Below are 14,924 nucleotides of genomic sequence, written 5' to 3' on the forward strand. Positions count from 1 at the left end.
GTTTTGTTAAGCAGTGATGGCTTGCCTTCCAAGACTCTCTCCTCTCCCTTCTCCCTGAAACTGATTGTTTGTTTGCCTTTTTCCCACCCCTTCTTCTTTTGGCTGGGGGACACACTCAGCTGTGCTCAGGGTTTGCTCCTGGCTCTGCACTCAGGGATTCCTCCTGGTCGGGTTCTGGAGAACCATAGAGGTTGCCAGGCTAGAACCTGGGTTGGCCCCACTCAGGGCAAGCAAGCAAGCAAGCAAGCAAGCAAGCAAGCAAGCGCCCTTCCTACTGGACCATCTCTCCGGCCCACGATGAAACTTCCTGGCTCTCCAAGCTGGGGTCAGGCATGCTGGGCTCTGTCATTTCAGCCTTCACCCTCTTGCTGCATCAGCCAGGCCTCCACGCCCAGTGCCCTGCAAATGATTAGCTTATCTCTTCAGTCTCCCAGTTACTCTCGGTGCCGGGCTGCAGGCCTCCTTCCCCTGACTCTGCAGTCTGCGTGCTCAGACTTGAGGGCTGCTCACACATACAGCTCTGGTTCTAGTGTGGTTGGTGCCCTCAGATGCTCTAAACACCTGCAGTGAGCAAGGACAATCTCACCTTATTATTTACACTCGATAACTGCATATAGATGGATTTAGACGTTTCTGTGTTCTTTTATTTTTCCTCTCTTCCTTGACCTCTGTTGTTGTTATTATGACAGGGGATTACACACACACTTTATTTTTTCAGGAATATTTATTATTTCTATTTTGTGAATTTATTTATTTATTTATTTTAAAATTTTTTATTAGTGAATCACTGTGAGGTACAGTTACAAACTTATGAACTTTCACGTTTGCATTTCAGTCATGCAGTGATCGTTTACCCATCCCTCCACCAGTGCCCATTCTCCTCCACCAATGTTCCCAGTATCCCTCCCACCGCCCCCACCCCATCCCCCACCACCCCACCCTGCCTCTGCGGCAGGGCATTCCCTTTTGTTCTCTCTCCTTTTGGGTGTTGTAGTTTGCAGTACAGGTATTGAGTGGCCTTCATGTTCGGTCTATGGTCTACTTTCGGCACGCATCTTTCAACCCGAGCAGGTCATCCCATCCTCCTCTGTTAGGTGTTCCCTTCTCTATCTCAGCTGCCTTTACTGAATTTCTTTTTAATTTAATTTTATTATTATAAATTTGTTCACAATAATTTATTACATTCAGTCTTACAACCCCAGCCCCACCACCGTTACACTATCCCACCACTATTTTTTCCAATTTTCCCAGCTACCACCCAAGCTGGCTCAATAGCAGGCCCTAAATAATTTATTTTGTATTGCTTGTTATAAATGATCCACTAAAAATGTTCCCAGAAAGTTTCCTGAGAGGGCAGTGTGTGAAGATTGTTGCACCTCACCATTAAGCCCTTGTGCAAGAGCTTACCAGCATGCTGTTACAGGGGAGGCTGGCACACACACTTAAATTGTGCTTCCACATCTGTGTGGTTGTGGCGCTTGCTAGGGATCACACTCTTAGTTGTGGGGCCTGCACGTATCTTGGTAGGCTCAGAAATTGCTTGTAGTGTGGGGATGGCAGACAGCACATCTGCTGGGCCTGAAGGGCAGAGGTCCCAGGATTGTGTTTGGTGCACACAGGTGGCACTGGGGACTGAACTCATGACCTTGTGCTTGCAAAGCAGACACCTCAGCCAACTGAGCTGTCTCCTCCTGGTCCTCTTTTTAATGAGCTTTGGATTTGTACTCTGTTTTTTGTTGTTTTTTTTTTTTCTTTTTCTTTTTGGGTCAAACCCGAAAAGATACACAGGAGTTACTCTTGGTGGTGCTTGGGGGACCATATGGGATTCCGGGGATCGAACCCAGGTCGGCCGCACGCAGGACAAACGCCCTACCCTTGTGCTATCGCTCCAGCCCCCGGTTTTTTTTTTTCTTTCTGTGAAGAAAACATCATTAGTCTCTTACCTTCCACAAGGCCAGTGTCTCAGGCCAGCTGTCACGGAGGGTCAAGGTGGTCAGCGTTTCAGACTGAGGACGGGGCCTGGACGTCTGTTCCAACTCAACCTGAGTTCCGGAGCCCGCCCGAGAGGCCTTTCATAGTTAAGGCTCTTCTCATTTCTGCAAGAGCGGCCCTTCCTTGTTCTGCATGACCTGAATATTTCCCCCAATGGTGTTTGTTTTCTGGGTCGTCTAGTACTCAAGCTTATTGTTCCCCTATGTATGTTTTTGTTTTGTTTCGTTTGGGAGCACGTCAGCAAGTTTTGTGCGTGGCTTACTCCTGGCAGCCACGGCGACTGTAGGGTGGGGATTGAACCCACATTGGCCATGTGCAAGGCAGGCACCCTACGCACTGTACAATCCTCAGGCCCCTGGTTCCCTCTATCTGGTGTGATTTTATTTGTTGGCAGTATAGGGAATTGAACCCAGGCCTCACACCTGGGAGATGAGCCCTCTGCTAACTGATCCACGTTACCAGACCGTGCTTCTCCTTGAGGGGGACCCAGCTGCTTCATCTTCATCTGTCTGAGGGTTTTGTTTGTTTGTTAGTGTGTTTGGGGGCCACGTCCTCCAGTTTGCAGGGCTTACTCTTGGCTCTACACTCAGAAACCACTTCTGGCACTGCTCGGGGGACCATCTGGGGTGCCGGGGATTGAACCCAGGTTGGCCGCATGCAAGGCAAATGCCCTTCCTGCTGTATTAGTGCTCCGGCCCTCAGCCTGTGTACTCTGATCAGTTTGGCTCTCAAAATGCACTCACTGACCTGTAGACATCCACAGCGTGAATAAGCCGCTCTGACTGGATTTCTCTTTTGCTCCTCTTTCCACGTGGAGGATTTTTCTTACACAAGAGGGCAGGTGGCAGCTGTGGCCAAGGAGTTGAAAAGGGTCCTAAATACATCTTCCCCCTGCCCTCTGTTAGCTCTCTGCTCTGTTCTTGAAATTCTTGAAGTTCTTGAAATCCCCGCCAGCCCATTGCAAAATAGTTCATCAGCGCCCTTTTTGCCCTCTGTATGGCTTGGGACCCAGACATTACATTTTTCTTTCTTGCTTTGGGGGCCACAGGGGAACTGCCCCTTCTCTGTCTTCTCTGTTACCTTCCCTCAGGCCCCCTGTGGCCCCGTTTTCAGCTCCGCCCACGAGTCTGCATAAAAAATGCTTCTTAAGTCATCTGATACAGCATAACCAGTTTCAGTGAGTATGCTAATTGGAAGTGTGCTTTAAGCTCTCAGTTCTCATTTGGAAGTGGAGGGGGACCCAGAGAGATTGGGGGGCTGCGTGTGGGACACGCAGAAAATGCTCAGCCAGCCACCTGTTACCAGGCAATCTCGTCATACATTGGGCTTAATGATCTCCGACAACCCCTGGGAGACGCGGAGCCTTCCAGGTAACAGGGGCTGGCCGGTATCTTGTTGACTGGTTTCAGCAAATAATGCGAAGGCGGATTCAGGTTCTAGAGGCTTGGTTCCTAAGAAAGACAGCAAGACAGGTTGCTGATAAGTGGAAGGCTTCACGGCTCCCCGCCCAACCCCAGAGACTGGATTAGAAAGATTTCTCTTGATCTTGTGTGGTGAGTTTCACCAGCGGCACCTTCCAAACCTTGTGCCTGGGCTCTGAGGCCAGGAGAAGAGGACGTGAGGCCAGTGGAGGCCGGATGACTTTGCGGAAGATGCTGGTGTTAGAGCCGACCTCACTGCCTATTAGCTACCCTCCACATTGGGGCTTTAAAATTATCCTGGCAGAGGAGAACCGGAAGCACCACCCCACCCCCGGCCCCCACCTCCCAGCTGATACACTTCTGGAAGTTGCTGGGCAGTGGATGCCACATCGTGGTGGACACTGACCATGGTGGGAGTTTGGGACCCTGGAAGTTCTTGAAATCAGGGCTGCCCAACCCCAACCTGCCAACCCATTGTAAAATGTTTGCTAGCACACTTCCTGCTTCCTGTTTGGGTTTGGACCCAGACATTTTATTTTCATCATCATCATTATCATCATCAGCATCCCGTTGATTGTCGATTTTCTCGAGTGGTCTCAGTAACGTCTTCATTCGTCCTAGCCCTGAGATTTTAGAAACTTCTCTTTACTTGTCCGTCCCAACGGTGCCGCATTGGAGGCTCTTTCAGTGTCAGGGGAATGAGACCCATCATTGTTATTGTTTTTGGCATATCAAATACACCACGGGGAGCTTGCCAAGCTCTGCTGTGCGGGTAGGATACTCTTGGTAGCTTTCCGGGTTCTCCAAGAGGAAGAACTAGACAATAAGAGGTTGTGTGACCGTGAATGCAGCCGCACACTTCTGGGAGCTTTATTTTATAGTCTCTATAAAACTTTGATATTAGCTTGAGAAAATACTTGAACTGCCACTGTTTATGATCTCTGATAAAACAGTTTATCACAGATCTGTCCGGTTTTTTTTTAATCTGTTTTCACAAACAGATTCTGAATATACTTTGTAAAAATCACGGTACTATGAATAACTTTGTAAATCATGGTACCTCAAAAAAAAGGTTTTTTAATATAAAAATAGGGTGATTCAAGAAGTGTGGTTATCCTGCAACACAGACATGGGCAGTCTGCCACAGAACCTACTACAGGAAATGTTCAGGGTATTTTTTTCCAGAATGATTTTGAGGAACTGATTTATGGGACCTGGGGAGGTAACTGTGTGGTAGAGCTTATGCCTTATGTGTGTGAAGTCTTTGGTTTGATCCCTGACACTACACACACACACACACACACACACACACACACACACACACACGTTTTATTATTTTATTTTTCAGTGCTTGGGATTGGACCTAAGGTCTCACACATGCAAGCAAGGGCTCTAGTATTGAGATACATTCCAGCACAAATGATTTGTATCTATATCTGTCCCGTCCCGCGGGACTTGGTCAACGTGGGTGGCCGGGAGAGGGTATGCGAGTGAAAAAGAGACACAAGAAGAAAGAAACAGACACAGACCGACACAAAAGAATGGGAGCAGGTTCCAATTTTATTTCTCTTAAGCTAGTTTTTTTATAGTTGATAATATGAGGAAGTGGGCAGAATGGGAGAATAGCAAAGAATGCAAAAGTTTAATGAAACTGAGTGGGCCCTGATGGCAGTTACTCTGGGCATTATTCTGCAACCTTCAAAAGGTACTTTGGTATTTTTCCAGAGAAGCGGTTGTTCCATAGTTACAGGTCAGGTTGCACTGACATATTGGTTCCCAGGCATTGGTTCCCGGCATATATCTTTTTTGGAGGGGAGACGGGGGGGGGGGGGAGGGCCAGTCACACCCAGCAGTACTCAAGAGCCCTGTGCTGGGGGTCACTCCTGGCAGTGCTTGGGGACCCAAGCCATGTCAGGAATGAAACCCAGGCCTCCTGCATGCAAAGCATGCGCTCAGCCCATTGAGCTCCGTCCCCGGCACCAAGAATTCCAAACACTTCTTCAACCAGGTAGGCACGCAGGCAGGCACCCCTTTGGCGACTCTGGTGTGTCATGTTTTGCGATGTGGGTCCCGTGAAGGAATGTGGCCAGCCGGGAGCCTCCCCATCTCTCGCTTCCACGGAGCCTTGGAGCCCAGCTGCATTTGTTTCATAACCTCCTTATCTGGGGCGCTTATCAGCGCCTCGGCCTTGAAAGGCCCGTCTTCCTCCCCAGCCAGGGGGTGTGGGCCGGCCCAGGAATCCTCCCTCACTTGGCTCCCGGTCTCCAGTCCCTGCCCGGCCCTCCGAGGTTGGCGGTTGTCGTTATTTGTGCCGCCTCAGAGATCTGTCTGCTTGTTTTCACAGGGAATGAAAAAGAGAGATGCAAAGAAGATCGGTCCTCTCAAGTTGGCTGCTCTGAACGGACTGTCCCTCTCCAGACTGCCTCTGCCGGATGAAGGGAAGGAGGTACCTGCCCGAGCGACCAACGATGAGCGGGTGTGTACAGGCACCAGTGTCCCGGGAGGGTTTCCTGGAGTTCCTAGCTCCCACAAACATGCGTGCAGGTCTGGGCGGCGAACACTGCCACCTTCATAGCTGATGTCATACCGTGAAGACTTTCCACCTGTCCGCTGGTTTTTGTTTGTTTCTATCTGTGGTGCTTCCCTGTCCTCTGGCCCCCTGTGGCTGCCTTACCTCCTGCCCTGTGTGTTTATATCCCACGCGTCCACCACTGACCGTCCGACACTGTCAGCCTCTCCAGACTGGGCGCTCTGGGTTTCTGGTGGCTTTAAAATCCAAGGTGACACATGGGAGGGAAAACAGCCTCCTGAAAACAGTGTAGAACACTCACTGCTTTTCTCAAAGCTTCCTTTGTGGCGGAGAGGTGCTTGCTCCGAGGTTTGACTATATCCGGTATCTCTGGGGCTGGCTGTGGCTTTTTCTTATTTTATCTTTGCTGGTGAAATCTGAGGGGTCTGACGGAGCCGCTCAGCTGAGTCCTCTTTGCTTATTGCAGTGGGGACTGGGCGGCATTGCCAATGGAGATGATAACTTTGAAGCTTTGGTTCCAGAGACTGGAACTGACTGTCCTCCATGTAGGATTTGCCCAGGGACGTCTCCAGGTCCTGGGTGGTCAGAAAAATTTGCAATAGATCTAGGGAAAGTGAAGGCAACAAGGACTTTGGGCTCATCTTCATCTTGAATTAGAAGAGCGTGTTCTAACAGAATTACTTTCTTTGTTCTTTTAATTCCTCACGTGAGGGAGGGTTAAAAGTTAGACTTTGGTTCCACCTGGAGTTTCTTTTTTTTTTGCTTTTTGGGTCACACCCGGCGACGCACAGGGCTCACTCCTGGCTCATGCACTCAGGAATTACTCCTGGCGGTGCTCAGGGGACCATATGGGATGCTGGGATTCAAACCCGGGTCGGCCGTGTGCAAGGCAAACGCCCTACCCTCTGTGCTATAGCTCCAGCCCTTCACCTGGAGTTTCTTCTTAATAATAGACAATAATAATAATAATAATAATTGAAATAGCCAGGTCTCAGATGGACGGTCAGCGGGCGTGGTGACCAGCAGCTGTGTTCATGCTGTCCCAACCAACCCTTTCACAGTGTAAAATCCTGGAGCAGCGGTTAGAACAGGGCATGGTGTTCACGGAGTATGAACGGATTCTTAAAAAGCGGCTGGTGGACGGGGAGTGCTCCACAGCACGACTCCCCGAGAACGCAGAAAGAAACCGCTTCCAAGACGTCCTTCCCTACGACGACGCCCGCGTGGAACTGGTCCCGACGAAAGAGAACAATACCGGGTACATCAACGCATCCCATATTAAGGTGAGAGGAGCCTTTAGAGGAATCCAAAGACGGGAGGTTTCAGGTCAGATAACAAGGACAGCCGCGCCTGCCTGCTGGGAACGCCCTCGGACTGACCCCTTGGTGGCAACTGTATTGCAGTCTGGGGCTAACCCACGCCACGCCCGAGCATGTGACTGACCGAGCCGAGGTCAGCAGTGATGTCCATAGCGTGGTGAACCCCCTGCCTCCAGCGCTGTTCCGGGGCTTGAGGAGCACGCATGTGACTTAATTTTTTTTTTTTTTAATTTTGATTTATTTTGATTTTGGACCAGACCCAGCAGTGCTCAGGGACCGGACCTGGTATGTGACCATGGTGCCGGGGTGGCGGCCAAGTCTCCAGCACGCAAAGGGAGCTCTGAATCCTTCGAGCTACCTCCCGGCCTTTGGGGTTTTGCAGTCCTGCGGAGTGAACTAAAGGTGCCCCACTGGGGCTGGAGCGATAGCACAGTGGGTAGGGTGTTTGCCTTGCACGCAGCTGACCCGGGTTCGATTCCCAGCATCCCATATGGTTCCCCGAGCACCGCCAGGAGTAATTCCTGGGTGTAGAACCCCCTGAGCATTGCCGGGAGTGACACCCCCCTCCCAAAAAAAAAAGCAAAAAAAAGGTGCCCCACATGTAAGGCACAACTCTAGAACTTTTTTTTTTTTTTTTTTTTTTTTATTAATAGTTTATTTTTAATTAGTGAGTCAACGTGAGGGTACAGTTACAGATTTATACATTTTTGTGCTCATGTTTCTCCCTTACAAAGTTTGATAACCCATCCCTTCACCAGTGCCCATTCTCCACCACCAGTAAACCCAACATCCCACCCCCCCTTCCCAGTCCCGTCTCCCCCCACCCCACCCTGCCACTATGGCAGGGAATTCCCTTTTGTTCTCTCTCTCTGGTTAGGTGTTGTGGTTTGCAATAAAGGTGTTGAGTGGCCATTGCGTTCAGTCTCTAGTCTATATTTGGCCCGCATCATCTTTCCCCCACATGACCAACAACCACATTTTACTTGCTGTTCCCTTCTCTGAGTTGCCCAGAATGAGAGAACAGCCTCCAAGCCATGGTGACAACCTCCTGGTACTTATTTCTACTATTCTTGGGTGTTCGTCTTATAGTCTATTATTCTATATTCCACAGATGACAACTCTAGAACTTTGTCTTACTAGATGTGAAGGCCTCTTTTTAGCTCGGGTTCTTGCAGGAAGAACTAGATTGCTAGTTTTTCCCTTCCTGATACTGCCTATGCTTTTTTGAGTGGGGAGGATAGTGCCAGGGATCAAACCCAAGGCCTCATAAGTACAAGGCAAGTAATCTACCACCGAGCTATCTCCCCAGTCCCTGCAAGTCACTGTCACTGTCATCCCGTTTGATTTGTTCCAGTGGGCACCAGTAACGTCTCTCATTGAGAGACTTATTGTTACTGTTTTTGGCATATCCAATACACACGGGTAGCTTGCCAGGCTTTGCCCTGCGGGCTCCATACTCTCGGTAGCTTGCTGGGCTCTCCCAGAGGGGCGGAGGAATTGAACTCAGGTCGGCCGTATGAAAGGTGAACGCCCAACCGCTGTGCTATTGCACCAGCCCATAATAATCCCTGCAAGCATAGTAATATACACGAGTCTGGGGTTTGTTTTTTTTGGGGGGGTGGTACTCAGGGCTTACTCCCGGGTCTGTGCTTAGAGGGATCATTCCTGGTGGGGCTCAGGGGGCCAGATGGGGTGCTGGGGATTGAACCCTGGTTGGCTATGTGCAAGGCAACCACCCTGTCCACTGTACTATCACTATGGCCCAAGTTTGGGACATTTTATGGTGATTGGCAAAGCTTTTACTTACAACAGCGCCAACTATTATCTTTGTATATTTCTTGTAATCATTTTTTTTTTTTTGCCACATCCAGTGGCGTTCAGGGATTACTCCTGGCTCTATGCTCAGGAATTATTCCCCGTGGTGGTTGAGGGGCCGTATGGAATGCTGGAGATTGAACCTGAGTCAGCCACATGCTAAGCAAATGCCCTCCCCATTGTGCTATGGGTTTGGTCCCAGCAATCTTTTTTTTTTTTTTAAATTGAATCACTGTGAGATGCAGTTACAAAGCCTTTATGATTGAGTTTCAGTCATACAATGATCAAACACCCACCCCTCCACCAGTGCACATTTTTCACCACCAATGTCCTCAGTATTCCCCCCCATCCCACCCCTCCCCCCTGTCTCTATGGCAGACAATTTCCCTCATACTCTCTCTCTACTTTGGGGCATTATGGTTTGCAATACTACTGAGAGGCCATCCTGTTTGTCCTTTATCTACTTTCAGCACACATCTCCCATCCCGAACAATCCCTCCAACCATCAGAGTCTTAATGATCCCTTCTCTATCCCAGCTGCCTTCCCCCCTAGCTCATGAGGCAGACTACCAACCGTGGAGCAAGCAGATGTCAAGCAGATGTCATTTCTCTGCATTTTTGCACCCTGGGATATATTCCCAGAAGTGGTATTCCCAGCAATCTTTTTTTTTTTTTTTTTTTCGGTTTTGGGTCACACCCGGTAATGCACAGGGGTTACTCCTGGCTCATGCACTCAGGAATTCCTCCTGGCGGTGCTCAGGGGACCATATGGGATGCTGGGAATTGAACCCAGGTCAGACGCGTGCAAGACAAATGCCCTACCCGTGTACTATTGCTGCAGCAATCATTTTTTAAAAATTGCTTTTATTACAGTTTAGGCAGTTACAATAATATTAACATTTATAGCATTGTTATATAAATGTTTCCTTGTTCCAACTCACAATTCCAAAGTGAGATTACCTGAAGAAGGAAATTTCTCCAGAAATCGGACTCTCAGGTTTTGGGTTTTGGTTTATGCCCTTTTCAGTGTGGCTAGTACTTTGTGTTTGAGATGAAGAATACTGTGATGTTGATGATGTTCCTATAGGGGAACCATAGTTATCAATACCTGTAATATGCAAGGCCTCAGATGTATTCTCTCTCTTGATCCTGGCCATGGCCCTGCGGGTTAAGTAAACCCAGTGAGTTTCTAATGGTGGGAATGAAATGTGAAAGACTGTTGGAGAAATTGCCTTATGTTGTCTGAGTGTTCTGTGAATTTATAGCATGCTCCTAGGAGAATATGAGTTTTTATTTTTAATTTTGTTTATTTATTTTGCTTGTTTTGGGGTCACACCCGACGATGCTCAGGGGTTACTCCTGGCTCTGCACTCAGGAATCACTCCTGGCGGTGCTCGGGGGATCATCTGGGATGCTGGGAATCAAACGCGGGTCGGCCGTGTGCAAGGCAAATGCCCTACCCGCTGTGCTATTTATTGCTCCAGCCCCGAACATGCTTTTCTAAGGAGGCCAGTCATGGAAACTGCCGAGAATAAGACAAAAGTCTCGCTTGACTCCACTGGAGAATCGGATTCAGTCTTGGCACTTGGCCTAGAACCCTCCACCCACGCGTCCATGCTCCTTTCTTGTCCCAGGTCTCTGTCAGTGGGATTGAATGGGATTACATCGCCACCCAGGGGCCGCTGCAGAACACCTGTCAGGATTTTTGGCAGATGGTGTGGGAGCAGGGAATCGCCATCATCGCCATGGTGACAGCAGAGGAGGTGAGTCCTCGGCTTTCCGGGTCCACGTGACCCCTGAAGTCCATCCGTGCTAAGTAGGGCTGGGGCTTCCGAGTCGCAGGGATGCTGTCGGTACTATAGAGGGGTCCCCTCGGCAGCCCTGTTTTGACCCCTCTTGTCTCTGCAGGAGGGCGGAAGGGAGAAGAGCTTTAGGTACTGGCCACGACTTGGTTCCCGGCACAACACCGTCACCTACGGAAGGTTCAAGATCACCACACGGTTCCGCACCGACTCTGGCTGCTACGCCACGACAGGCTTGAAGATGAAGCACCTTCTCACGGGGCAGGAGCGGACCGTGTGGCACCTCCAGTACACCGACTGGCCCGAGCACGGCTGTCCGGAGGACCTCAAGGGGTTTTTATGTAAGTGTCTTCGCCGGGTCACTTGAAGGCAGCCACAGAGGGAAGATTTGGGTTACCCAACTATTTCCTTTGTCCCGTCCCCCCAAACTGTGGGACTTGTTTTGTTATTATTATCTTTAGGTTTTCTTTTTTTTTTGGCCAGCCTGTGATACTTGGAACTTTTACTTTTTTTATTCAGAATGTTTTATTATTATTTTTTTTATTACCATCATTGGTTTAATCACCGTGAGATAGTTACAAAGCTTTCCTGTTTGAGTTTCAGTCATACAGTGATTAATCACCCAACCCTCCACCAGTGCACATCTTCCACCACCAAGAACACCAGTTTCCCCCCCATCCCACCCCTCCCCCTGCCTCTATGGCAGACAATCTCCCCCATACTCTCTTTTGTATTGCTTCCTATGAATAGCATAAGATGTCACGTGGCTGTGAGAGAGGCCGTGTGCTCCTGGAACTCCAAACTTCCAGATAATTAGGGTCTGGAGAAACCTCTGCAGTTTGGAGATTCTTTTGTGTGTCTCTGGATCATGGCCGACGAGGAGCCTAAACAACAGCCAGAGACAGTTTGTGGGCATGACCTCCAGGGTCCCATGGGGACAGGGAATGAGAAGGACCAACCCATCCCCTATCCCTTGAGGCCCGGATTTTCCGGTCACTGAACCCGAGTACCTGCGCTTCTCACTGGGTTCTGGAAGTTGGCCGTCACTGGGGTCTTTAGGGGGCAGGTGGAGGGAAGATGCTCAGGGCTTATTCCTGGTTCTGTGCTTGGGGTTCACTTCCGGAGGGTCTCACTCAGGGGGCCCTGGGGGTTGAATACGGGTTGGCTGGGTAGGCAAGTGCCCTGCCTGTGTACTAGCTCTCTGGCCCTTGAACCTGTTTCACAGGGGAAGTGAAGCTTCCCAGACGACCAGTGTGGAGGCCAATTCGGTAGTGAGGCTGGCCTGACCCTCAGTGTCCCCTCACCACCATTTTCTTTTGGGGGGGGTGAGACGGGAAGCCCAGGCCTCCTGAGACAACAGGGGTGCCAGGCTGGTGCTCGGGGAGCTGGGTGGGCCCCGCAGCGCCGGCACCCCAGAGCGTCTCTCTGTGAGCGACGCCCTCTGCCACGCCCTGACACCTTTGCCATCCCCTCGGTCTTTCCCAGCGTACCTGGAGGAGATCCAGTCTGTCCGCCGCCACACCAACAGCACGGGCGAGCCCCAGAGCCCCAACCCTCCGCTGCTGGTGCACTGCAGCGCGGGCGTGGGCAGGACCGGGGTGGTCATCTTGTCCGAGATCATGATTGCCTGCTTGGAACACAACGAGGTGCGTCTTCCCCGCCCCCTCCCGCCCCCTCACACAGGGCGGGGGAGAGGTGGGCGGGAGAGCAGGGCGGGCGGGTGGGCGGGCAGGTGGACCTGACCCCAGTGCCCATGCCCCACCCCCCTCCCACCCTCAGGTACTGGACATCCCCAGGGTACTGATCATGCTGCGGCAGCAGAGGATGATGATGGTGCAGACGCTGTGCCAGTACACCTTCGTGTACCGCGTTCTCATCCAGTTCCTGAAGAGCTCCAGGCTCATCTGAGCTCCTGCCCGCTCCCGGCCGTGTGGGATGTGTTTACAGTGCGGGAAACCAAGCGTTTGCCGGACTCCTGGTTTTCTCCTCGACCCTCATTCACCGCGCATGGCACGACACGTCTGACATGTCCTGGAAGGCCGGAGAGTCGGGGTGGGGTGGGGGTGGGGTGGGGGTGCCGCCCCGGAACAGTCCGGCAGGCAGGAGACGTGGGTGTCAGGGCAGGGCCTGGTCCGGTCGGTGGGATTTGCAGTACTTGCACACACTTCAGAGATTGTGTTTTCTAGACAATTCTCTGTTTTACCGAGGCTATGCTGGGCAATGCTGGCAATCATTAAGGCGCATAGATTTCTATCTGAAAACTAGTTTTTGATAATGGAATTTTATTTTCTGACTAAACTATTTGTTGAGGAACTGAACTTCCGGGGGGGCGGGGCCGAGCCACAGATGAGTGGCTCCTTTTATAACTTTGTATTTAAAAACCTTGTTACTATCTTTTGTTATTTGTCAAAGCAACCTTGGGTACTTCACAGTTTACTTACCAAACCCCAGATGGCAAGAAGAATCTAAAAGTGTTATTTTAAAACATAGAAAGCGTTTTTTTTTATATATTCAGAAAAATTTTTTTTATCCTAAAAATTCTATTCTGTTTGTACCTTCTCTATTCTCTAAACCAGAGTTCAAGTCATTAAGGTACTTCGCGGAGTCCGTTAATGTAAGGAGAGGCCGAGAATGAAGGCACGTTATTTTCAGTTGAAAGAGAATCATGAAAATCACAATTTCTTCTTCTTCTTCTTCAGTATTATTCACCAACCTCATTTGATTTTATTGGTTGACAATGGAGTGAAAAACGGTTGCATCAAGATGGGTTTAAAGCACTTTGTATGTGAACCAGAAAACTGAATTTTAATATATGTGGACATTGTAGCGCAAGTGTATGGGTACAGGTGGAGAGAAAGAATGTAGGGCGAGGGCGAGGACAAACGTAGGTGCAGAATCCGTCAGAATAAGCGCGATGAGACGCGGGAGCCTTCATCTTTACAGAAGCAGTATTATCTGTGCTCACCCGCACAGTGATGTACCTAGACACAGGTATCCCCGGGAAATTCAGGGCTCTGTCTCCTTGAGGTTTTACCACGAAATCTCCATTCTTGAACGAATGAAAGGTTGGTTTTTCACTAAGGAAGCCTTGCCGTGAGAGGCTTTCTTTCCCTTTGGTTGACAAAAGAGTTAGTAATAGGTTCACCTCGTCTTTCAGACCGGACTGTAGGCCAGCAGAGGATGCTGTGGGAGTCTACGAGGTCCTGGAACTTGAGCTCCTTAATGCCCCGACTTCACCGGGGAGGTCAGTTCTAGTTCCCCACTGCCCTGCCCATGCCATCTGATTCAGGGAGATCAGGGGTCAGGGAGTGCGTGTCATCCCCACAGGCCGTGGCTTCCCCGCATGGCTGCTGAGTCAGTGAAGACTGATCCATGTGCTAAATCGAGGAGTCATCGCTCATCTCCTCCTCTTCTTTCCTCCAAAGTTGCTTCTTCAAAATGGCAAACCGAGGGCTCTCTCTCCAAAGGACCGTTTCCAAGGGATGGTTCTGATGCTCATGGTAACTCCTCAGGCAAGTTTACTGACTGCGGTCTCCATGCTGTGTTGTTGTTCCCAGTGAGGAGGATGTACCTCATCTGGGTGGATTTCCTTGACCGGGATTTCCTCACAGACCCACCACTTCAGAGGAAAATCTAGAGGATATTAATGAAAAGGGTATAGTGGAAGGGGGCACACTTTTCTTAGGAACAAATGAACCATGTCAAATTGAACAATGTTGTGTCATTACAGGCCGTTAAAGAACAATATTAAGGAACAATAGAGCCAGGTATAAATATTCAGAAAATTAGAGTTCTTCCATTTTTTCTCATCTCGAATCCTAAAAGGGGGCATGTTGAGGGTTTCTGTGGCTTCCATGGATGCCCCTATCACATGGTACTTTTTTTTTTAAGTGGCTTTTTGTGTGTTGTGTCATTTAAACATTTTAAAGTGTCTCGATGACAAGAACATATTGTAAAACAAAAATCTAAAGAGTAATATATGGTGTACTTTTGTTCTTTAAATAGTTGGGTTATAAACTACACTGTTTAAATGTCAGTTAAAATG

At 49.7% G+C, this 14,924-nt stretch overlaps 1 protein-coding gene across 1 annotated transcript in view; it reads left to right on the forward strand.

Moving 5' to 3' along the window:
- Window positions 1-12,925, forward strand: part of PTPN21 (protein tyrosine phosphatase non-receptor type 21) — a 100,246-nt gene extending 87,321 nt beyond the window's left edge. Inside the window, exons 14-19 of the mRNA XM_055131264.1 lie at window positions 5,758-5,889; window positions 7,005-7,226; window positions 10,712-10,840; window positions 10,986-11,220; window positions 12,365-12,525; window positions 12,659-12,925. Coding sequence (XP_054987239.1) covers window positions 5,758-5,889; window positions 7,005-7,226; window positions 10,712-10,840; window positions 10,986-11,220; window positions 12,365-12,525; window positions 12,659-12,787 — 1,008 coding nt within the window. The 3' untranslated portion in view covers window positions 12,788-12,925. The remainder of the gene's footprint in view (window positions 1-5,757; window positions 5,890-7,004; window positions 7,227-10,711; window positions 10,841-10,985; window positions 11,221-12,364; window positions 12,526-12,658) is intronic.
- The last annotated feature ends 1,999 nt before the right edge of the window (window positions 12,926-14,924 follow it).

Source organism: Sorex araneus, chromosome 3, assembly GCF_027595985.1.
Source record: "Sorex araneus isolate mSorAra2 chromosome 3, mSorAra2.pri, whole genome shotgun sequence".
In the NCBI taxonomy this organism is placed as follows: Eukaryota; Metazoa; Chordata; class Mammalia; order Eulipotyphla; family Soricidae; genus Sorex; species Sorex araneus.